The sequence below is a fragment of the Lichenostomus cassidix genome, chromosome 1 (genome assembly GCF_008360975.1).
Source record: "Lichenostomus cassidix isolate B80296 chromosome 1, HeHo_3.0, whole genome shotgun sequence".
Taxonomy (NCBI): domain Eukaryota; kingdom Metazoa; phylum Chordata; class Aves; order Passeriformes; family Meliphagidae; genus Lichenostomus; species Lichenostomus cassidix.
Genome location: NC_139479.1, coordinates 81,561,382 through 81,585,199, shown reverse-complemented (window position 1 = coordinate 81,585,199; position 23,818 = coordinate 81,561,382). Strand labels below are relative to the sequence as shown.

At 38.6% G+C, this 23,818-nt stretch overlaps 1 protein-coding gene across 16 annotated transcripts in view; it reads left to right on the top strand.

Moving 5' to 3' along the window:
- DLG2 (discs large MAGUK scaffold protein 2) overlaps positions 1-23,818 on the top strand; it is a 981,187-nt gene that overhangs the window by 582,186 nt on the left and 375,183 nt on the right. For all 16 annotated transcript variants that reach the window (XM_085065660.1, XM_085065786.1, XM_085065682.1 and 13 more), the window contains one exon: positions 8,946-8,999. In XM_085065660.1, coding sequence (XP_084921786.1) covers positions 8,946-8,999 — 54 coding nt within the window. The remainder of the gene's footprint in view (positions 1-8,945; positions 9,000-23,818) is intronic.

The following is a 23,818-nucleotide window of genomic DNA, read 5'->3' as shown; positions in this document are numbered from 1 at the left end:
TATTGAGAAACAAAGATGAAAGGGAAAACACCTCATTGTGAGGTTCATCTTTTCTCCAGACACCTCACCTGCTCTAGCCATCACTTCAGATCCCACTCAGTCCCTTCAGTGAGATGAGGGACTTGGGCCTCCTCACACAGAGGGCTGGAGATGGGGTCAGGACATGCTTTTTTCTCTTTGTTGCTCCTTTTTCCTCACCCTTTCCTCCTTATTCCTTGTTTCTCCTGCCCCAGTGGTGGGTCTGGTGAGACACTGGCTGAAACCACCTGTGTCCAGCACGGGGCAGCCCTGGCTTCTCCTCACAGAAGCCTCCCCTGCAGCCTGCTGCTCCTGGGCTGTTTCCATCCAGTAGGGAGCAGAAGGAAGGCAGAAGAGACAAAAGATTCATGCTTCAGTAAGACATACTCCTTAAACAAGACACTTGAATGTAGCAAAGCAAGGAATAACAGGGTATAAAGTCTAGAAATCGCACTGTTTTTTTGGTTTTGTTTTTTTTTTCTCTGTAAGAAAATTTTTAAACTATGAGGGAAACTGGTCCTAAAAAGAAAATGGTATATATGTAAAATTTCCACTATCTATCCTCAACCAAGATTGCATCATCCTAAAGGGACCATTCCCTTTAATGAGCAACAACCTGATGGCATTACAAAGGTTCACAAGGAGAGCCCTGTCTAAGCTTGGCAGCCTGTGATGTTCCCACAGGGAAAAACTGGCAGTTCTGGCATGTGCTGTCCTGCAAGCCACCCACAGAGCACCCAGGTTCTCAGAAGGACATCAGGAAGGAAACATTTAAAACTGTTGGCAAGTGCTAAAGTGCCAAATAGTTGTAATTTATGTAACAGAGCATCTCCATTGAGAAATGCATTTTATGCCACCCGAATCTAAACCATGTAAAAGAGCTGATTCCCTTTTAGCCCTGGATAGCTGCACTTCACACATGGGTGTTTGTCTTTTAGACTGATGTAGTGTGAGTGCAGTTGTCCTGCAGTGATTTAGGGTTTGAAACAAGCTGTCAGGCAAGTGATATATTTGGAATTATTTAGTTAATTTTATTCATCACTTAGAGATTCTGGGACATAAAGGGGCACTCTGGGACATCAATTAAAACTTTTCCAGAGGACGTTAGAGTAGAAGTTTACTTCCACTGACATAAAAATCAAAACAGTCTTTGTTCCAGCACAGACCAACTTGAATTTGAGTTTATTGCAGATATTCAAAATCAAGTTTGTTTCTTTAAGTGCTTCATATGTACTTGAATATATATTTATTAAGTGAAAGCATTTGTCGAAATAGCTTTGCCTCTCACTGATTCTGGCTAAGTGTGTATAGTTAATTTGATGCATTTTATGGACCACAGTAATCCCCAGCTCTTCTTGTGGCCACTTCAGTGCTGAAACAAGATCAATAGTGATTTTGCTATTTGTGCTATTAGCTTTCTAAAACGTTAAACGTTCTGTATTTTTTATTCTTTTCTCTCTATGGAGAGTTTTAGCAGTGACACCAGTAAGCCTTGGTGACTTCTGTTCTTGCTGAGCAGAGGTGAGCACTCTTTGCACTGATTCCATTCTTTCTGGGCTGCTGTCTTCAGTGCTCAGTCTAACAGATTAACCAGAAAGCAAGTGTTTCATTCTTTGAGATTTGTGTTCTGATAAACCTCTTGAACAGAGACTGAATTTTGTTGAAGTAATTCCCCTATTTCACATTTAGATTTGCATTCTCGGGTTTGGTTGGTTTTTTTTTTTCTCTTCATCTGCAATATAATTTTTAGTCCACTTCTTTTTGTGGTTTTGGGGCTGGTTATAAAAGCCCCATACAGGAATAAATGTTACACTCAAATTCCAGGTATTTCATGACATAAAAGGGTAACAGAATAAGATACTGGATAACTTTTTTGTAAGCTTGGTGTACCATGATTTTAAAAACAAAACGTCATGTGGGGGGTAAGGCAGCCTTCCCTCTTGAAAAGAAAGGAGGGAAAGCCAAATATGAGAAGATACCATAATAAGTTTGCAAGTACAGTCCAGATCCAGCCCCTCCATTGTTTTTACTGGGATCACACATGTGTTTGTTTTGCCTCTGGCCCTGCTCAGCTTTTGGAGGAAGCATTGCAGGATTTGTAGCTGTGGCACTTAGGGACATGATTTAGTGGTGGGCTTGGCAGTGCTGGGTTAGTATTTGGACTCTATTAATTTAGAAACGTTTTCCAACCTAAATGATTCTATGATTTCATGAAAGAATGGCTACAATTTTGCTTTGTTTTTGTTTTTGTCTCTCTGGAAGGAGTTTTATCTTTGTGCACACCAAGGCTGGAAAAAATAAAGCATGTGGCTGGGTCAGATAGGATGCCTAAATTCTGTGTCCATGCTTTTCTTCTGGTCTGTTTTGAGTGTGTGTGCGTTCATGTGTGTTAGCACAGAATCACAGAATATCCTGAGTTGGAAGGTACCCTCAAGGACCATCAAGTCCAACTCCTGGCCCTGCACAGGACATCCCAAGAGTCACACCATGTGCCTGAGAGCATTGTCCAAACACTTCTTGAACTCTCTCAGGCTTGGTGTTGTGACTACTTCCTTGGGGAGCCTGTTCCAGTGCCCAGAGAGCTTTTCCTATTGATATTTCTGTGTCCTTCACTGGATCTTACAATGGGGAAAAAATATCTCTTATGTTAATCATTGCTAATTCAAACTGTTAACAGGTGAGATCATTACAGGGGCAACGTCAACAACTCTAAAGTAGGTGCTTTCTTGCCATTCCCTATGATAGCCTGTGAATCCACACAGAAATGTTAGATTTTCTGTGAATCTGCTTTTTTGTTGTGGGTTTTTTTTTAATAATGCCAGTTAATACAATTGCAAATACTAAATTATTCCTATAGATTAAGTAAAAACAATGTAAATCCCCAAGTCTGCAAAGAAAGCCACCTCCTTTGAAAGGCACAATTTCCATTTAAATTAATTGGCTTTTTATTTGCATTATATACATAGGGAGTGGTCTTGAGGATTTCTTGAGGCATTTTTCTTCTATTCTTGGCAGCTGCAGCCTGCAAGCAAAGCTGCTTTTGACTTCTGTTTTATGTCTCAGAGCAGAGGTAGGATTGTTCGCTGCAAAGTAATTCTTTAGATGTTCAAAGCAGTTCTCTATCTTTTACATTTTCTGATTAATGGAAATGAAATGACTTTTTATCCTTCTTAGTCTTACAGTTTGTAATTCAATGGTAAATATGACAAAAGGTTTTGTATGTTCTGTGATCTTGAGGCCTCATAGCATGCCAGAGAATTACTGTTTTGACATCTAAATTGTCATTTAATCTTTCCTGCCATTGTGTGTAAATGTAAATCTATTTCTTGCAATTGGGAAACTCTTGAAAATATGAAATTAATTTAAACTAATGCAGGTTTACTTTCTTAAGGCCTTAAACAGTCTGAGACTGTATATCTGAGAAATGCAGCATGCCCTATTCATGTACAAATATAGAGACTGCTGTGCTTTGTATTACTAAGACATGAAATGCTAACATTTTGAAGTAATATAAAACTGAAAATTCATATTCCAGAGAGTGTTTTAGAGTTTAGGGCTGGATGCCTGGAAAAATGAGCCTTTAATCTGATATACAGTCCACAGAGTTTGTTGTCTACACAAGATAGCAATAAGCCACTGCCAACTCAACTTACTTTTAAAATGGCAATACATACAGTGTTGTATTACTCTCAATTTCACCACCTCCTTATTTTGAGTTTAATTAAATGTTACAATGTAAGTAATGACAGTGATGCCTTAACAGGAACAGCAATATAGAGTTCGAGCAACCTCAAGTTGCACAACAGGAGGTTTAGATTGGATATTAAGAAAAAGGTCTTCACTGAAAGCGTGGTCAAGCTGCCCAGGGAAGCAGTGGAATTACTGTCCCTAGAAATGTTCAAAAACCAGGTAGGTAGGGTGCTTAGGGACGTGGTTTAGGGGTAGATCTGGCAGTGCTGGATTATTGGTTGGGCTTGATCTTAGAGGTCATTACCAGCCTTTTTGATTCAATGAAAATTAATATCGCAGCAAGGAATAAGCACAAGTGGGCAATTTCAAAATGATCACATACTTGCTTGTGTTCTCTTGTTAAGAAGTAATGTGCTGTGCTTATTATTTATAAAGTAGTTGCCACATAACTACACTTGTGATTTTGTGGTCTGGTGTTGAATACAGCACTGCACAGTAGGAACAGTTAAAACAAGAAGTTAACCATGCTGAAGAAAGCAACTCAGTATGATATGGATAGTCTCTAAAACTGTGAGTAATATGACCAAAACTACTCAACCACGATGAGGGTAGGAGGAAAGCTCGTCTTGTCTCAGAGGTATGAGGCATGTCATACACTTGCAGAGAATTTGGTAGCAGAGTAATTGTTTATGAGCTAGACCATGTGCCTTTTTGTTCTGTTTCTGCTGGTTTCAAGTGCTTTTACTCTATCTTGCTTCTAAGTTGTGCTTTTAGCAGAAAAGCAACTAGACTGTCTGACTTGCTGCAAGCAGAACAATCTTATATTTGTGGAAGCAAAATCTGTTATGCTCAAGTCCTTTAAGAAGAATTTTAAAAATCTTCAGTTTTTATTTTTTTTTTCCCAAAGCTATTCAAGTTTTGTCTCAGCTATGCCAATCTGTCACTGCAGCTGTCAGTGCAAAGCTTTTTTTCAAAGCACAGAGATGGCTCAGCTGAAAGCACTGCTTCCAGTCAAGTGCAGGAGAAAGGTCCATGCAGGGAGCAGGAGCTGTAAATCTTGACTGCACAGTACATTGTCAGCCTATTATAATACTTAATGTATAGGTAAGGATTGGGATGGAGAGGGAAGTGAGTGAGGAATGGGGAAAACAGGATCACCCTATTCACTCAGTAATATTCACACTTCTGGTGATTGGTTTGGTTTTATTTTGCAGCTGGGAAAAGCTGGTACAGTGTAATTCAATGTCTTGGTCAAGACTGCAGAGCAGGTCAAAGTGCAGAGTTAGGAATAAAGTCATTATGTTCCAGAAAGCTATTTCTTCTCACCCAGTCCCAAACCTAGACAGAGACTATATACATCTGTGTGAGTATAGAGATTGAGAGATTAGAGGCAGTGCTGTCCCAAAGACCTCCCAAAGAGGTTCTCAAGAGAATCTAGACAAGTTTTTGCACACCTTTAACTGATGCACAGATGGAAGCACTGTTGATGAATCCTGGTTCACAGATTTGTCAATGTTCTCCATAAGAAGTATGGAGATACCTGAGCATCTTTTTTGAGACTTTAGTGAAGCAATGCATGTGACATGTTTCCCAGTCAGGACAGATACATCATCCTGGAAGGTAAAATCATTCTGACTCTGGTTGATACTGATCGTCTTTTGACTCATCCCTTCAGTAATTTCACTGTGCTTACAGGATTGTTTTGATGCTATTGTGTACTCCATGGCTAGCACTATATTTAGGGCTCTCTCCAGTGATTGCAAGCTGTCTTCTTAACTTTGCATGATTGAAATCTCCTACTTTTCTTTAAAGCGTGAGCTACAAACAGGGCCCAGCTAATGAAATCATCTCCATTTCCTGCACTTTAATGAAATTTTGCAGCTCAGGAGGTTAGTGTTCTTCAAATTACCATACATCAGAGAGACTGAAGCAAAATGTTTGTATTAAGTCATATTTCTCATTAAAAATAAACCAAAAAACAAGAAGACAACCCCCCCAAAACCCCTAAAAAGATGAGTCCTAAGAAGAAGCACTGTCCCACATATACACACACAAAATCCCATGCACAGATATGAACAGGAGGAACAGAAAAGGAGAATGAGCTGATGATATTAGTTGTAAATGAGTGCTTATAGTCGCTATATCCATCTGAAACTATTGCTCCGTGAATTTTTTCATGCCTATCTATCTGAACAGGATAAATGCCCCAGTTGAAGAAAATCATTAGTTTGATAGTTTAGTTCAGTTCTTCCAATCAGTGGGGAATACAGTAAGCACAGGGTTGTTGAAATTAACCCTGAGAGATATTCTGGCTTGAAAACTAATTCTTTACAGGCTCTGTAAGAGTGTCAGTCAGGAAAGGATCACATGATTCAGAGGAGCAGCTTTAAATGCTCTGACTTTTGCTGTGGAAGGGATGATGAACCAAGTGATAACCTAGGGACCAGGATTAGGTAGGAGGTTAACAAATGGAAGCATCGTGGTGGGTGTCCATCCTCTGGGCCTCCAGAACATTTTGTCAAGGCTCATGAAGGACAGAGGGAGGTGATTACAAAGAGGGAGGTCAGTTTTCAAATTTTTGTATTTTACCTTGCCAGCCTAACAGCTTTCTGTGATGTGCTGTGGATGAGGGAAAATCAGTAGATGTCATTTGCGTTGATTTTCGCAAGGCTTTGAGCACAAATTCTCTTTCATAGCCAAATGAGAGAGAAACTAAATGGATGGATGTACTAGAAGATGAGTGGGACACTGAACTGCTTACTCCTACTCTTTGGGTCTGGGGGTGTAGCCAAAGTCCAGTTACTGATGGCCAGTTACTTGTGGTGTTCATACAGAGTTGATAGAGGTGCTAATTCTGTTTAACATCTTTATTGATAACCAGAATTATTACATAGAGAACACTGTCAGCAAAGTTTGAGGTAACACCAGACTGGGAAGAGCAGATGATAATGGACATTGGACTGTTCTCTGCTCTTCAGAGGAGTCTCAAAAGGCAGGAGAAATGGGCTGAGAGGAACCTCATGAAGTGTAATGAAAGCACACAGGAATTCCCCATAACACAATAAAACATGGAGCAGTCCCAGCCAGGCACAGTCTGGCTAAGCTGCAGCTCTGTAGAGGAGAACAAGTTGCATGGGTCAGCCATTGCAGGGGTGGAGGCAAATGGCAAATTGGGGTGCACTATCAGCCTGGCCAGCAGTGTGAGGGACATTTAATCCCCTGTCAGGCTGCACCAGGAGAACTCTGTCCAGTCCCAAGTGTTCCCACACTTGCTAGTTTCTGATTTCTTTGGCTTTACTTCAGGAAAATCTGGTACAGACAAAAGGCTTTGTTCCTCAGTAGGTTAAAGTGATTTGTGAGAATTCTTTGGAAAATTACTTTTGAAATATGTCTGCTATTTTAGTAGAGACTGTTTTTTAAATCAATGGAAAGATGCTTCTATTCGGGAAATTGCAAACTTTGTTTACAGGTGGTAGTATACCAACACAGTAGGTAAAAATAAAAAGGAGATAAAATCAATACTGCAAAAAATTCCCAAGATTGTTCTTCCTGTAGCACAGGTAGCACTTTTAAAGTGTATTGACTTAAATGTAAGTGAAAACTATTATTCTAAAAAGGAAATAATTTGTTTAACCTTCAATGATAATACAATTATAGGCATATTCCATATGCCTAAAGCTAAAAATACTATAATTCTTTGGCCTTCAGCTTTTACCTATGACTCCAGTGTGTCCAATGTTTTGGGACACAATGCGAATAACAGGGTATGAGTGTATAATATCTTTTTGGATACTAAGCATTTTAATATCGAATTATACCTTACCATGCAACTGGTCCACGCCAAATTGCATGCATTTCAGTTTTAATTCACAGCTTACACCATTGTATAGAAATAATGGCATTAATCAGCAGTAGCTGGTGTCCAGTAACATACAATTTATTTGAACACCAAATTATCTTTGAATGACTGCACAGAAACTGGGGGGAGAAAAAATTGTGATATTCTCATGGTATTTGAATTGTTGCACTAATGTCACATTCTTCATTTGGGTTGTTACTTAGGTTTTGAAATGCCCCAGTAAATATCTGACGAGAGAAACAGGATCAGTGTTTTCAGCACTGCTGTGTTCATGCCTACCATGCACAAAAAGACCCTGCAGCCTGCGCGAGTTTAAAGTACAGAACAGCCATTCAGTGATAAATATACAGTGTAGATGAATAGAACTAGTGAGCTGCTGTGCTAAGCATTAGTATTTTCATCAGCCCAATACAGTGCCTGAAGTCTTTGCTGCCCAAGCAGCCATTAGGAAGCCTAGGCCAAGAAAAGGTGCCTTCCATCACTTTCTGTACTACACCGACTATGTGTTGATCCTTCTCTGGATTCCTTGAGTTATTAACAATCCAATCTCGGCAGTCCTGCCTCGGTTTCACATTTTACTGATGGTTCTTGCCTCTGGACTATGTGTTCTCATAATTTTCTGGTTTTCTCCAGAGTCTGAGCCAAGTTCATGCAGCTGGGTCAAATCAGTGCTTGGCATTGGGTCATTATCACTGAATCCCAGTATGGGAAGAGGAAAAGGTTAGGGAATTTCAGGTGGCTGGAAACTAGCCTGGCTATGAGCTACATCAAGAAATTAAAGATCAGGTTGGGCAGCTTTGCAGATGCACAAATCTTTTTAAACTGGGTCCATATTTCAGTGTGAACCTCAGCTGAGTGTATGTAAACCATCCCGAATATACAGCTTTGACATAAGTATCATACTGTGTGTGCATATACATGTACCTATACAATACTGCTAAGTAGTGTAAACATTAAATGGTGAGGTTTATTCTCTGTAAAGATCAGTTAATCATCTTGGTTCAGACACAAAAGGTGGAATTGTCAAACAAGGAAACTGAAATCCTCAAACCCAACATCCCCTAATTTTAAGTTGGATACATCAGCTTTCTTACAGTTCTAAAAAAACAAGATCATCTAGATATGACATCTGGAGGATGTGGTCCAAAGCCTAATGAAATCGAAGAGAAAGACCACAGTGAGCTGTGGTTTTGAGGCTGAGAATTCATTTCCCTCATCCTTAATTGATTGAGCAGTACCCACAGTTATGTACTGTACCATTTGAATTCAATGGGAAGACAGGCTTTTAGACTTTTAACTTAATGTATCATTATGAGTATTTCAATATTAATGAATTTCAGGTCTTTACATTCTTTTTTTTTTTTCTCCTCTCTTTCAGGCAAGCCCTGCCCCTATAATTGTCAACACAGACACCTTGGACACAATCCCTTATGTAAGTATTAAGGGTTTTTTAATAAATATGTAGAGTTGGTTTATTTTCACACAGAAATCTGCCTGGTATTGCATAGAAGTTATCTTATAAACAAATCTTACAGTCAGTCATTTCTTTCATAGTTACACAGTAAATTCTATTCTAGAAAAAGAAATCAGGAAAAATAATTGTACTCTGGTGAATCATGGCATATTATATACACATAATTTGTAGTTTGTGCTTACTGAAACCAGCCTTTCTTTGAAAAAAAGAAAAGTGATTGCATTAAGGCTGTCATCCTTACATGAATATTTCCTTTTAGAGCCGTGCACACCCTGCTAGCTTAATAGAAAGATACCTGGATTCACAGCGTAATATTAAAATGGTGCAATATTACTTAATTTGTCTGTCTGTACTACTTTTGTAGGTGAAAATTGCTCGTGATAAATAACAGCTGAAACTAATTTGCTTAATATTTTCTTATTATTGTCTCTTCTTTTTTATGACTTCTAGGAAATAGATTATCCTAAGAGAAATGTATGTTTTTATTAGATTTTTAAAAATCTGGTTTCTGTACAAGCATTTGATATTATTGTCATTTAGACTGTAAAATCAACTGTAGTTGAAGATAAAGGACACAGAAAAAGACAAAACAAACACACCACAAAGAGAGCAACAAGCTTAAATGATTGGGGGAAAGAAAAGCAAGTAGCACAAAGCTAGCCAGCCAGTATCTAATCTTCCTTCTTGCATCATCTTCGTCGTCTTTTCAGAGCTCCTAATTAATGTCTCTCATCTGTCGTGTTTTGTCCACATCTGTTTCTTATGATACCAATGCATAAGCCTAATTATTTATCTACCTACACAGTCATGTTGCTCAGTTCTGTCTTTCAGAAGACTGTTGATGAGGAAGTTAAATAGGGGTTGTCCTGGCCAGTTCGTTACTGACAATTCATAAAACTTAGAAATTATGGTGCAGAGCACAGGTAAAGATCACAGCCAAGAGCAATTCAGAAGAATGACAGTACTGGAAAACAGAAAATAATGAAATCCCTTGATGGGAATATGAACTATTGGGAAGGCTGGAAAAGTTAAAATAGAATTTCTCTGTTCATTTGCATTTGGCTTTTTTAAAAGGCTTCCTATCATTTCTGTCTCAGTTTTCCATCCTAACATCAGAACCATCTGCTGTGGTCTCACTTTCAATAGGTCTGTCTGGCTTTTCTCCTGTATTTTGATGAGACATTTTACACTTAGTGTTCCCTAGCCTTCCAAAAGGGACACTGTGAGCCCCAGTTCTCATTTTCAGCACTGGACCTGTGCCCAGGATCCTCTGCAGCTACGGTGTTAGAATTCCTAAATACAGATGCAATTACACCAGTGACAAGATGCTCAATCAATATGATTTATTCCCCTAACACATCCTATCAATACTTACACACTTTTATGCCACTTCTGTACTAGAGTTCCTTTCTCTTAAATAATAAGGAAGAAATGACCAAACACATTCAAGAGAAGTGTTGACAGTAGACTGAGGAGGGCCTGTGGGCTAGTTCAGTCTCCAAAACATGATGGGAACTGGATAGATCAACAGAAAGTGCTTACAGTAGAAATAGACAACTCTGAATTAGTCTTACCTTGCTCTTACTCAGTGCCTGGGAAGAGTTATTTCTCTTAGATATGGGACACAGCAGCACACTCGACACTAAGAAAGGTCAAAGTGAAGTGTATGTGCTGAGCCCAGGCCACCATAGTGCCCCACAGGACTTGGGGTCACAACTTTACAAATAGGCATTTCCTTCTGCTCAGGATCTGTATGCTTGAACATTCTCTAAAGTGAGACACAAAACAAGCTATAAACAAATGATCTCTTCTTCCAAGCTAATACTTGACAGACTGGGCAGGGAGACCTGTGTTTTCCTTCTTGCTCTCAGGAGTAATTCAGTTTAATTTAGTTTGTTTTCATTTTATGATACTTCCTCTGCAAGGGAAATGCTGTGGTCACTGGGCCAGACCCATGTTTGCTTGTGTGTACATCCCCTCCTGGTCCAGGGATTCTTCCCAATACAGGTTTAGCAAGTGGTGGATTAATTCTGGTCAATGGCCAAACACTCACTCCTCTCTGCTGTGGGTCAGAAGGAAAATAGGAGATATACAAGCAGAGTTTTATAAGAAGGTGATGAGTTAAATAGGGAAAGCAAAGGACTTTCTTGACATATTTGCTGCTGGGACAGTGTCACTGTTGAGCAGCTAGCAGAGTAATGAAGGCACTAGTTCTCAGTGGCAAGAAGGAATGACCTTTATTGTTTTGATTTCATCACATATATAGAGTTCTCAAAAGTCACCCAGATTGGTCAGTCAGAAGCCTTCCCCCAGGCCTGATTGGCCAGGCCTGCACTGCCCAAGTTCTGGGACACTGTTCCAACAGCATCCAAACTTTATCTTTATTTATAAAATACAAGAAAATTTCTCATGGGAAAAACCTGTGCTAGCCACAGGACAGGAAGGGCAAAATGGAAGGTGAAAAAACCTTGATGCTTTGCAAGCTTCCTTCAGCAACAGCCAAAACACTGGTGTGTTATCAACCTTGTTTCAGCCACACATTGAATTATAGCTCCACAGAGGCTACTATGGAGAATAAACTCCATTCCAGCAAAACCTAGTACAACCTATAGAATTGTGTGGGTCCTGTGGTACAGCCTGTAACATCATGGGGTGTTAAGCAAGTTTTGTCTCGCTTTTAAATATTTGGAAATAAAGAGAGAAATCTTCCAAACTGGATGGGTTTAGTGTATGGTAGTGCAGCCATCATCATATAATTTATTTTACAGGAAATGCAATTTAGCAGATATGCTGTAAAATATTTTTTTCTGGATGAGGTCAGTTCAGAGAGATAACAGAAAGCTAGATTTAATTATGATTTTGAAACTTGAACATGTGTCAAGCAGCTGCATTTTCAGCACTTCCAGACATGCCTGGGGAAAGACTGTAAGTGCCTAGGAACATCTCTGGTGGATGTTTAAGTATCCGTAGAGTTCGCAAGCTAGATATTAGCACTTCTGAAAGGCGCTATTGTTTTTAAGTTGCCATAAAATAAACATCTAACACTGTGAGAGCACAGCATTTTATGGATCAGAGAATCCAAGTTAAATGATTGTATTTTCTCTGCAGAAATATAAGCAGCCTTGGTGTAAATTGCTGATCCTCTCTCAGAACTATAGGGTGTTTAAAACACCCAGAAGGGCTGTTCCTTGAGACTATAATGATCTTAGATCCTTGTTATTCATCCCTGATACTCAACACTCATTGTCAAAGTACACTTGGAGTCCAGGATGACTGGATGGGAAGAACCAGAATTTTTCAGATCCTACTGATTGAGTCATGTTTCCAATGTTCACATTCTTTTTTTTCCTTACTCTGTCTTTCTCTAGTCGTAGATGGTTGTCCTTGAATTCTTTTGACTGAGTTTGCCTTCTACAAATCTGAGCACTATTTCTAAATCAACTTGTTGAATAAAATTAAAAGGCAAGGGAATACATAAGCAACTGATACGTCTCATAAAAAATTTTGACATCTTAGGTTTTGATTTCTGACTGTTGGTATTTTTTAGGTGCTTTTCATGACAACCATTTAATGCTGTCCACTCATGTATTTGCAAAAAAATGCTGCTCAAAAAAATTTAAAACCATATAATTTTTCTTTTATTTCTTTTCTTAAATAACTGTAATTTTCATTGTATTTACCATTAGAAAGTTAAGTAATCCATTTTATACCATGTAGAAATTATTTCCAAATTTAAACACTGGAATAAGCATTTATTTTAAAATTTTGATGAATCAAAATGACCTATATAAGGTCAGGCTATTTTTAGTTTTATTACATGCCAGATGGAGACTTCTCAAGATTTCATTAGGCTGTTGGCACAACCTGTGTCATTGTTTCATTTTATGGGATGTACCCCCAGTGCATTTCCAGTTCATTAAGAGCTCTACCCGTCCTCACTGCCATCTTCCACCAAAAAACTCCTGAGTGTTTTTGAGAGAGACCCCTCACAGCAATGGTCAGCATTCACAAAGCATGTTCACATGCCATCTTTACACTGTTCCACCAGAAAGAAATGTCTTTTTTACAGTTGGTATATAACTGCTAAACTGAGTGATTTGTCTCATTAACACTCTAATGATTTAAAATCACGTAATTAAACATTTTGCTACTGTTGACATTCTTCAAACCTTTCAACTCAATAAAAACCATTCTTTGTGGGGCTGGTTTTCATCAGCATGCTTTTTTTAGATGAGATAAAAGAAAAGGCCTTATTCTATTATAGTGTGTGTTATTCCTTATAATTTGGGCCTGCAGCAAGTAACAGAAGAAACAGTTAATTAAGTTTTTTTTCTAGGTTCACTGGTTTGAAAACTTTGGCTCGCCAGGCTTTGGACGTGGGAATAAATTTGATAGGAAGCTTCGATGGTACAAAACGAATTATTCTGTGGCATTTTAAGCACAATTAAACATTTGTGGGAGTTTGTTTGTTCTCTATTCTTTGGCTGTAAATTTTAGATCTCTTTGTATAATGAGAAGCATTAATTTAATAACATATGAATCATCTCATTTTCTCTGTTGCACAGAATAGGCCTTATTTATTTCTTTCTTGACTTCCAAAAAGCTGCACAGCTCAGTTAAAAGTAGCTATAAGGCTGGTTTTGCTGCATCACTTCCAGAAATTGAAGGGAGCCTCTCTATTTATCTTATGATGGAATTTTATTTTCTTTTCACTGTAGAAAAAAAAAAAATTAGCATAAGTTCACTCAGGTACTGTGGTTTTTCCCTTCCTCCCCCATCTTGTTGCAATGATAAGATCTAAGGAATATGTAGTTTATCCTCCTTTCAGTCACAATGAACTCCTTGTATTTCTTGACTTTCACATTATTCTTTCAAATTATTATTATTTTATCCTTATTACTATTTTGAGTTATTGTTATTTTATTATTGGTTGGCTTTGCTAACTATACTGCCTATGCTGAGTTCTGTGAAGATACATTCAAGTTGTATCTTGCAGAAGTAATTTTCAAACTATGTAGGTTATATTTTCATGAGCTGTACTCAAATCTTTGGATTGTTTTATGCTTGCTGCAGTGATGGCTGTGCAGCTGTTTTGGTGCATCCTGGCTTAGGGACACCGAGAGCTCAGACCCTTCCTGGTGCAGGGCAGTTCCCTGGGACACCTCCTGCTCAGGGTAGTGTGGAGGCCATGATGATGCCAAAATGGGGAGTTTAGGAAAATTTTCAGCTTTCTTCTCTGCCATTCAGCCAGTGCACCTGGATTGAGCACATTAGAAGTTGACACATAAAAGCTTAAACAAAGACTGATAAGAAAAATAAATTCCTCCTATTCTGATGGCATGGATGGAATCATGCACTGCTCTCTCAAGTGAGAAGAAACTATATCCTATTGATATAAGAGAGTGAGTTAATGAAGTTCAATGGTAAATGCAGCAGTGGTTTAACAAGAATTTACGGCCAGGTTTACTTGAGCTTTTAAGTGCATAGAAAACGGTCAGACAGAATTTTCAGAGGGATCTTCCCACTGAGCCATGAGGTTCAGAAAGGACCTCATTGTGTTCCAGCTTCTTCTCAGAGGAGAGTTTAGGTGTGTCTGGATCCTGACTTAGTCTCAGGCTTGGCCAATGGTTGATGTCTAAAGGATTTTATATTCACAATCATGGAATCAATGAGGTTGGAAAAGGCTTCTGAGATCATGAAGTCCAACCTTTGATTGAACCACAATGGCACGAGCTAGACCATGGCACTAGGTGCCACATCCAGTCTTTTCTGAAACACCTCCAGGGACAGTGACTCAACCATCTCCCTGGGCAGCCCATTCCAATGTTTAATCATCCTTTCTGTAAGATTGCCAGGTTTCAGTGTGCTTATTCCCAATTCACTTACCAAGTATCTGATGTGATAAGGAATCTCTCAACCTTGAGGACTAACCTTGAAACGCATTACTGCTCAAGGGGATATTGTGGTGTGCAGCCCACTGCCATGCAGGAAAGCTCCACAGGCTGTCCACTCTTCATGGAGTAAGATAATTGTGTCATAGTCACTTATTTGCATACTGACCACAAATTCTAGTTTCTTCCACATTTGCCTTGAGCTGGATGTTGACCAGCATTTTGATTAGCTAGATGTGTTGCCCAAATGTTGCTCTTGGCTATCACGTTGTTACCTGTCTCCCCCCATCTACTTGGAGCAAGATTCAGCCATCAGGACCAGATACATCAATGACTGACCACCACTTATGATTATTACTTGAGCAGGGATACCATTATGCAATATAAAGGGTAGGTTGGGGATAGGAGTACATTGCCACACCTGACTGTAAAAAAAATGGAGAAAATTTGTGAATTTCTGAGAGTCAGTCAGTGTCTAAAGGCTTTTATTGGATAATATGAATGTAAGTGCATCCTAGACCTAGCTAAATAAATTAGAGGAGGGAGATGGCCTTATATATTTTTACAATAAAACATGTCTTTATGTAATGAATTGCATAATGAATATTAAATGCCATGTGTGACTGAGCTGGTTTTGGCTGGGGTAGAGTTAACTTTTTTCACAGTGGCTGGTATGAGGCTGTTTTCGATTTCTGCTGAGCACAGGGTTGCTAATATAGGGGTGATTTGGTTATTGCTGAGCAGGGCTTTCACAGAGCCAAGGCCTTTTTTTGCTTTCTGTACTGCCGCTCCGATGTAAAAGTTGGGGGTGCATGGGAGGCTGATGGGAGACCCAGCCAGGACAGGTGACCTCATCTGACCAAAGGGATATTCCAGACCATATGACATCATGCTCAATAAATAAAGTGCAGGGAAGAAGGAGGAAAGGAGGGATGTTTAAAGTCATGGTGTGTGTCTTCCCAAGCCACCATTACAGGTGCTGGGGCCCTGCTCTCCTGGAGATGGCTGAGCACCTGCCTGCCCATGGGAAGCAGTGAATTAACTCCTTGTTATGCACTGCTTGTGTGTGCATGGCCTTTGCTTTCCCCATCAAACTGTCTTTATCTCAACCCACATGTTTTCTGTCTTTTACCCTTCCCATTCTCTCCTGGAACCTGTTGGTAGGGAGTGAGTAGATGGTTGTGTGGGGCTTAGCTGCTGGCTGGGATTAAACCACAACAATGAATATGGCTGATGAGCAAATTTTTGAGGACCATGGTAATAGAAGACTAAATAGAAATTCTGGCCTAAAAAGGTAGGATCTGAATTTTTACAAAAGTAGGAAGGTCATGGAGCTTGGATTTTTTATTAATATTATATTGAAATATACAAAAATATCATAATATATGTGTATACATATTTTCCACTGACTTCTCAGAATACATTTGTTGCTTCTTTCCTAATTAGTTTGACTATAGTCTTGAAAGTCAGATTACACACTTTATTATCTTTAATAACTTAAGTTTTCCAGATTGTTAACCTGCAGTTTTGTTTGTTATTTAAACTCATTTTTCAGCCTGTCATTAATGTGCATTACAATGGAAAAGCTAAAGCTGGTAGAGCTCTGTGCCAGTTGTTAAAAGCTGCGTTGGCTTGGCTTCTCTGGTTTGGCCCTTTAATTGTATCACAGCAATGTTTTTTGCCCTGGCAAACACTGCTGTGTTCTTCATGTCATTGTTTTTGCAATGGGATAAGAGGTTTTTCTTTTATAAAACAAGTATTGGCAGGCTTGATTTAAATAATGTTTGTAAAATATTTTGTGATAGCGAAAAAGCTGATACAGAATACAAAACTAATGAACTAACATAAAACAATTCCTCTTACACATCAAAAATAGAGGCATTCATTCTGCTGTCTGATGAACTAAATGGATTTTAGTATGACAGCATAAAATATATGCTGCTTCTATTGAAAACTCAAAGCAAAAGTACAGAGTGAATCTTATGATTTATTTTGCCTCTTTTTCATACCCACTGTTTTTCTACCTGAAAATATATTTTTTTCATATCTTTTCTTTTAAAATACACTGTTTTAGAAAGAAACACCTTTTAAAGGACCAAAATTATTTTGAAGTAAAAATGTGATTGTTTTCTTGTGTTTTGCTTTTAAATTCTGGATGCAATTTTTAATATCTAAGCCTTATCAAAGATATAACTTTTAATTAAGGGACAAAGCTTTACTTTCAAGTAAAATAACTTCATGATTTTAGAGGATTTAGTTTATTTTCTTCAGGAATGAACACTACTTTGAGTATTTTAGTGCTGCATATCATGCTACATAAAAAAGCAGAAAGCCTTCGTTGTGTCTGGATGTAGGTAGATTTATCAACATTCTGTCAATCCAAGAAGTAAATGCATCCTCTGGTCACATATCTAATTATTCCTTCACACTTCTATTCTACAAAATTATAATACTGTCCATTTTCAATTGCCTCTGAATAATGCTGGACTTTTGAATCAAACAAGGAGTTCTTTCTGTAGGTGTTTGATGTGTTGCAATTAGCAGATTGGGAAAGAGGAGCTTTTTGAACTGTAGAGATCACATCATACACTCATTTGTGTCCTTCAGCTTCAGGTGGACACAGCATAGTGTGTAAGGCTTCATGCTTTTTGCATTTCCTTGAAATAAATTTTTGGAGTATTTGAAGTGCAAATACTTTAGTGTTTCAGTCCAGATCATGAGTGTGCATTTATCAGTCTTAGTTCCAAAAGTCTGAAGTCTGTGAAGCAGACTTTTTGACAGAAAACTAAACTTGCCAACAGGTTTCTGGGTGCCCACTATCAGGTCCATTGGGTGACAGTGTAATAAACCTCTTGAAAGAGATACAGTGCATTGCTTTTTCTTGTTGGGCCACTCTTCTTATCCTTGTTGCCTGTCCTGGGGGGATGCCAGCCTGTCTGTGATATTGGCACGTGCTGCAGAATGCACTGTTTGCCTGTTAAAGTTTTTTGAAGCACTTAGAGCTCTGATGCAGCCTGGAATTACAAGGTCAGACCTGACCTAAATTAAATGTTGTTTGAATTTGGTTTTGTCTTTCTCTCCCTAGCCTTGAATTAACTTTTGCTTTTGTATATTTTTTTATATATTACACTACAGACCCACAGCTAACCTTATTGGGTATTGTAGCAGTAGGCTAAAGTCAGTTGGGCTGGTAGGTTTAAGGATCCAGTGGCTAACAGAAGCTCTTGAAAATATGCTTTCATGGTACAATTCATGGTCTTAAACCATCAAACCCATTGTCTTTTACATAAAACACTTGATTAGAATATATATAATTAAGACCCATGGAAGGGAGATTGGAACTAGATGATCTTTAATGTCACTTCCAGCCCAAAACATCCTGTGATTCTAAGACGTTGATAGAGCTCTTCAAGTACACAAGGCTATTTTTCCATAGCAATAGCTATATTTTGAATTACTTTGTCATAAAGTTACAGTTCTGAAGTGAATTGGGAAAAAGCATCAAGAGTACAAGTGAAAAACTGCTTATCTATAGACCTCTTTTTTTTTTTTTTGTGATTCAAGACAATGGGACTTGACTTGGTCAGTATTCACTCTATTAGAAACGTGTAGAACTTAACTGAAAGTTGTTGTGGAAAAAAATGAAAGAAGAGCTAGCACAGTGTCATCATGTTAATAGTTTTAATTATACAAAAGGAAGAAAGCTTTCCTTTTCCATAAGACTTCATTTTGGAGGGTTTCAGATTAATTGCTGTCAGAGACAAATGCGTTCCTTTGGCCTTGGATAATCTAAAAAGTAAAGAGAAAATAATTGCTCAGTATTGAAGAGAAAGCTTATTTTGATGAAAAGTGGAAAAGACTAATTTTGCTTTCATGTCTTATTGGACATATGATGCCTTGATTATAATGGTTTTTCAGTCATTTAAGATTAAGTTTGTCTGAAATTTATTTTACAAGAACTCTTCTTTGTAATTTTAAGAATATTTACTTTTTTATGCCTAGATTTGTTTGATATTTTACTTTGCAAACTACATGTTAAAGTTCAGCCAAGGCAAGGTTTTTATCCTGGCGGTACATAATGCAATATCAGTAATGACAATGGATAGAAAATACACCCTTCTCTTGTGATCTTTTATGTATTGCTCTTAAGATTATCCACTGTGTTTTCCACAGGACCATTTTCTCGTATTACTTATGGTCACTTTTTAAAACATTTTAGAATAGCTAGAGTGTGTTCTTACTCGTTCCCTACAGCAATACAGAAAGATCTCAATAGAATACCATTCCCTTTTAATAAAATTGCAAAATTAGCCATCTAAATGCTCTCTTATTTTCCCCCATTGTTAGCCAGGGATTAGCTGATCAAAACCAGCACAACTTCAGCACAGTTTCAGCAAATATTTTGAAGTCACTCCTGTTGCAAGTTGTGATTGTAAACTGTTTGGGAATATGACTCATTTCTAATCCACATTTTGCATAATAAAACCCCATGCTACTCTTAATGCAGGGATCTGGTGAATCAGACTTAATAGTAAATTACATTTTTAATCAGTGTTTAGATGACCTAGCATAGATTAGAAAACCCAAATATGCCACAGATAATATCTGTTTTCCTGATCTTAAAAATTGCAGCCCTCATAATTTTCTAAAGAAGATTGACTTAGTTTGAGGGTAATAGAAAATAAAGATTCCTATGTGAGATAAATTTCCACTTTGTTGAGATTAGTAAAGAGAAATTATAACTGAAGTGCATTTCTTTTGTATCTTACATTAACATACTCAATCAGCTCAGTCAGTCGAGTAATTCATGCCTGTAAATTGTTCTGCATAAAGATAACAACAGTTTAAAATTTTTAATTCTTTTTAGTCACAAATTATTTGTGCTGAGCACATTATGTTTTATGTTTGCTAGGCAGAAACACTTTATTGAATATTGGCAACTGGGATTGTTTTATTCTTTGCACAGCTTGAGCAAGCAGTAGTGTGGTCATAACAAAATTAATCTTGTCTGATGTCCAAATTCAGGACTTAGACTTTGCAAATGTGATGGAAAGATGAGCATAGCACACTGTGAGTTAATCTTGAAACTATTGAGCTGTACTAATATTTCAAATAATGTGCACAGTACAAGGTTGATTAATCACTCTGATTTCATCACATTCTTTCTCTTTTGTAGAAGCAGATATCTGGTATCTTAGTAGTGTTCTTTCTTATTCTAAAAATAGTAAAAGTCTTCAACTGTCCATATGACCTCTTGGTCTTTCCCTAGAGAAGTGTAATTTGCAGCTGGTGCTTTCAATACTGTTTAATTTCTTTTTAGAAGCATTGTGTATTACTTTGAAGCTGGTTTGTAAAATAAGTCAGAGAAGTGCTCTTCTTTCATTCTACGTGAATTTGAATTTCATGCAGGACACAAATATATTCTGGCTTGTGCAACTTTTTTCTGTATATCTTGACATTCAAAGATGTTCATCTTTCTTTCAAAATAAGGACCAGGAGCTGTTTTCATGTCTTAGGGAGACAAAGCTCGTCAATAAGACAGCTTGGTCTTCAGTCAGAACTGGGCATCCCTGTTTCAATCACGTCTCAATGAACTTTGTCTTTATATGCAGATCTATTGAAGGAAAATAAATTATACTTGACTTTCCCCCCAGTTCTTGAATTCCACATCTTTTTGATTTTTGGCTGTAGCTAAAATGGATTTAATTTATATTTTGTAGATATTCCCCTGCTCTACTAAAGTTAAAGCTTTAATGTGGTATAAAGTCCACCGTCATTTACACTTTGAGCACAGTTTCTTATTTCCAGGTCTTTTTCTAGCCATTGTTCTTTCCCTGCTGTTTCTTAGTGAAGAATTATTAAAAAAGACTGTGAGAATAGCTTTTCCTGTCATATTTTTCATCTTTCTGCTTTGGCAAAAATAGAAGATACAGAGCAACGAGTCTGCAAAGAATTTTTTTCTCAGTTTAGCATTGCATTGTGTTGTCTGTGATAACAAAAAGTACTGCAGACGTAGCATATGTGCATGAATTATTATAAGATGTTAGGGGGTTGCTAAATTTGGTAGCTGGATGGAAGCAAGGCTGTTGGGACTCCATGCCACAGTGCTCAGCCAGTAGCAAGGTCAGCCCTGTGTTGCTAGTGAGCACAAAGGTGATAAGGTGATAAGAAGGCATTCAGGTGTACACACATGTGAACAGAACAGCCCAGCAGTCAGTGCCTACACCAACAAAAAAAGCACCACCAGTGCTTTTGACACCATCTCCCTGTGTCCACCTCCCTGTGTGAATGCACATCTTCATGTGTGTGGTGTGAAAACTGCCTGCAGCTGGATTTAGACACTTGGTCAGTTCAGGGGAGCTGGCTCCAGATCCTTGCTGTTCCAGATGCTGGCACCTGAGGCTCCAAGCCCTGTCCAGCTGCTGGTGCTGACCCCTTTGCAGAAACCAGCATACACCCACCCTGCAGCAATTCCTCCACTTACTGAGCTGAGAAGACACACAGTCCATCCAGTAGCTAGCCCTGGATCCTTGCTCTCACTCCGGCACAGTAAAACACACAGAGAAATGGGTCTCAGTCAACCCCTGGATCCCAAAGTCTCTTGGGCAGTTGCCTTGGATCCCCTGCCCCTTCAGTAGCCAACATCTCCCCTAGTCTTACTTCCAGTTCCATATACACACTCCTGCTTTCTGACTGCATCACCTACTCTCCAACTCACCCAGCCTGATGTTTGCTGGCAATCATCCACTGCTGTTGGCATCCTTCTGCACTCCAGCTACTGGTACCACAGACCACTACACACAGACACAGAACAGAGAGCCCCTTACCCAAGAAAACAAGTAGAAATGGAGTTTAATAGAAGGCCTGACAGAAGATGTTCAGCAGGCACAGGGCTTGGAGAGGGAAGTGAACTGACCAGCCCTGTGTACATGTGACTGGTTCCCTTCATCCATGTACTCCTCTGTTTTCCTGTGCTTATTCCTCTCCAAACCACTTCTGTCCCTCCTTTTCACACACCTTTCATTCCTCACCTAAAAATCTCCTAAGCCTTGTTGCAAAGCCAAGATGTTAATTTCCTGCATGCTGCAAGGTGTCTCAGCCCCACAGGCAGCAGTGCCCTCCCCAGGCTGACCCACAGCATTGGGTGTCACCCTGAGCCAGGGGCTGAGGCTTTCCTGGGAGACAAAGGGTCTCTCTTCCCTTGGAGAGGATGGGTTCACTATTTGTGAACCTTGTGCCTCTCTGCTCGTGTGTGTGTGTGCACCTTTGATGGGCTGACGGCTCCTGTGATGAACTCAGCATGAAGCAGAAATAAATTTAATCCTGAAAAATAACTTGTCTGTGGAGCAGACATGCTGGAGCATGAACAGTGTAGTAACAGCAAGTAAAATGTCTGGTTACTGGCCTTGTGCCTATTGGAGCATTTGATGCCCAGGAGAAGATTTGCTGTGGTGGTCGGTGGAAACTAACCTTGACATATTGTTGAGATAAGAACCAGAATACTTTCCACATCTCTGCTGCCAGATAGTTCAGTTTTGATGCAGAAATTAAAGGTTTCATTATGTCAGGAAACCTATGGAGAATGTAATAAAGATACTTCATATAATTGGTAAAATATGCTTTACTTCTGGAAAGAGATGATGAAATATTTGACATTTTAAAGTAGAACTGCATGACATTAAACATTTTCAGAGTGTGTCTGTGTTTCAGTTGTGCATTTCAGTATAGTAAAAATATTCTTAGAGTATTTCTTGAATCATAGGTCTTTTCATCACTGCTTACTTAAAGCAAGAGAGCACTGAAACATTTTTCTGCTTGTTTTAAAGAGGATTATGTGTCAGCATTTTTCTCAAGCTTTCTTTTTGCTTTTTCCTCAGTTTTTAGTAAAGCTTCTCTCATCTCTGCTGTTGTATGTCAATAGGTAATCTTGAATTATTTTTTTTAGATTACCAAGCCAATGCATAGAAATTATTTTCAGAGTAACTTTCAAGTTGAGCTTTCAATATTTCATTATTGTGTCAGAAATTAGATTGATTAAAGGTGGATGAAAGTGATATTTTCCTCTCTCCTTAGATTTAGGTTGAAAAAAATTTTGTGAAAAAGTCACACTCTCTCAAACTGATGCAAACCAGTTTTTCCTACCAAAAAATCTTAAGAAGCATTTGGAACAGTTTGCTGAATATTGGCTAGGCTTAGATTGGGAACTGGTGGTGATGAGTCAGGCTACATTAGCTTCTTCTCAGGGTGTACACTGTTAATCCCTGTGAACAACAGTTACATCAATTCTCTTTCCCTGAGCTTGGGAGAAGGAGCAGAAAACCAGTGACTTTGTCTCAGCCATTCAAAATGTCTTTTTATTTTTTTCTGCAGCAAAATGAATTGGGTATGAGGGAGCTGTTCTGCTGTGCTTTTAGTAGAGTGCAGAGGCCTGTGGCTCTCTTCCCATCACACACTAAAGATCCTTCCAAGATTTTAAGAGGAATAGTGAGCCTTTCTGCTGCTATAAAAATACCTGTAAAGCAACTGAGTCATGCATAAACAGCTTGTCCTGTGGAATCCAAATTTGTTTATAATGTACTTTCTGTCTGTAAATATTCCTTATTACTCATTTTTACTAGTAGTGCAGGCATTTTCTACATTTTTTCAGGGCTGCTCCCTCCTGCAGGTCTAAGTACATTCACAGATGAACAAATGCAACTTCAGTCACACAAGTACAAGCCCAGTGACACCAGTGGGATTGCAACAGTGCTACTGACAGTAGAGTTTAGCCTTCAACTCCTGTGCTAGAGTTAACACATAAGAACAAAAGAACCCGAGAGAATTCATTGATTGTGATTTTTTTTTTCATAGGCAATGGGGTGAGAGAGCAGTGAAAGGAGTATTAAC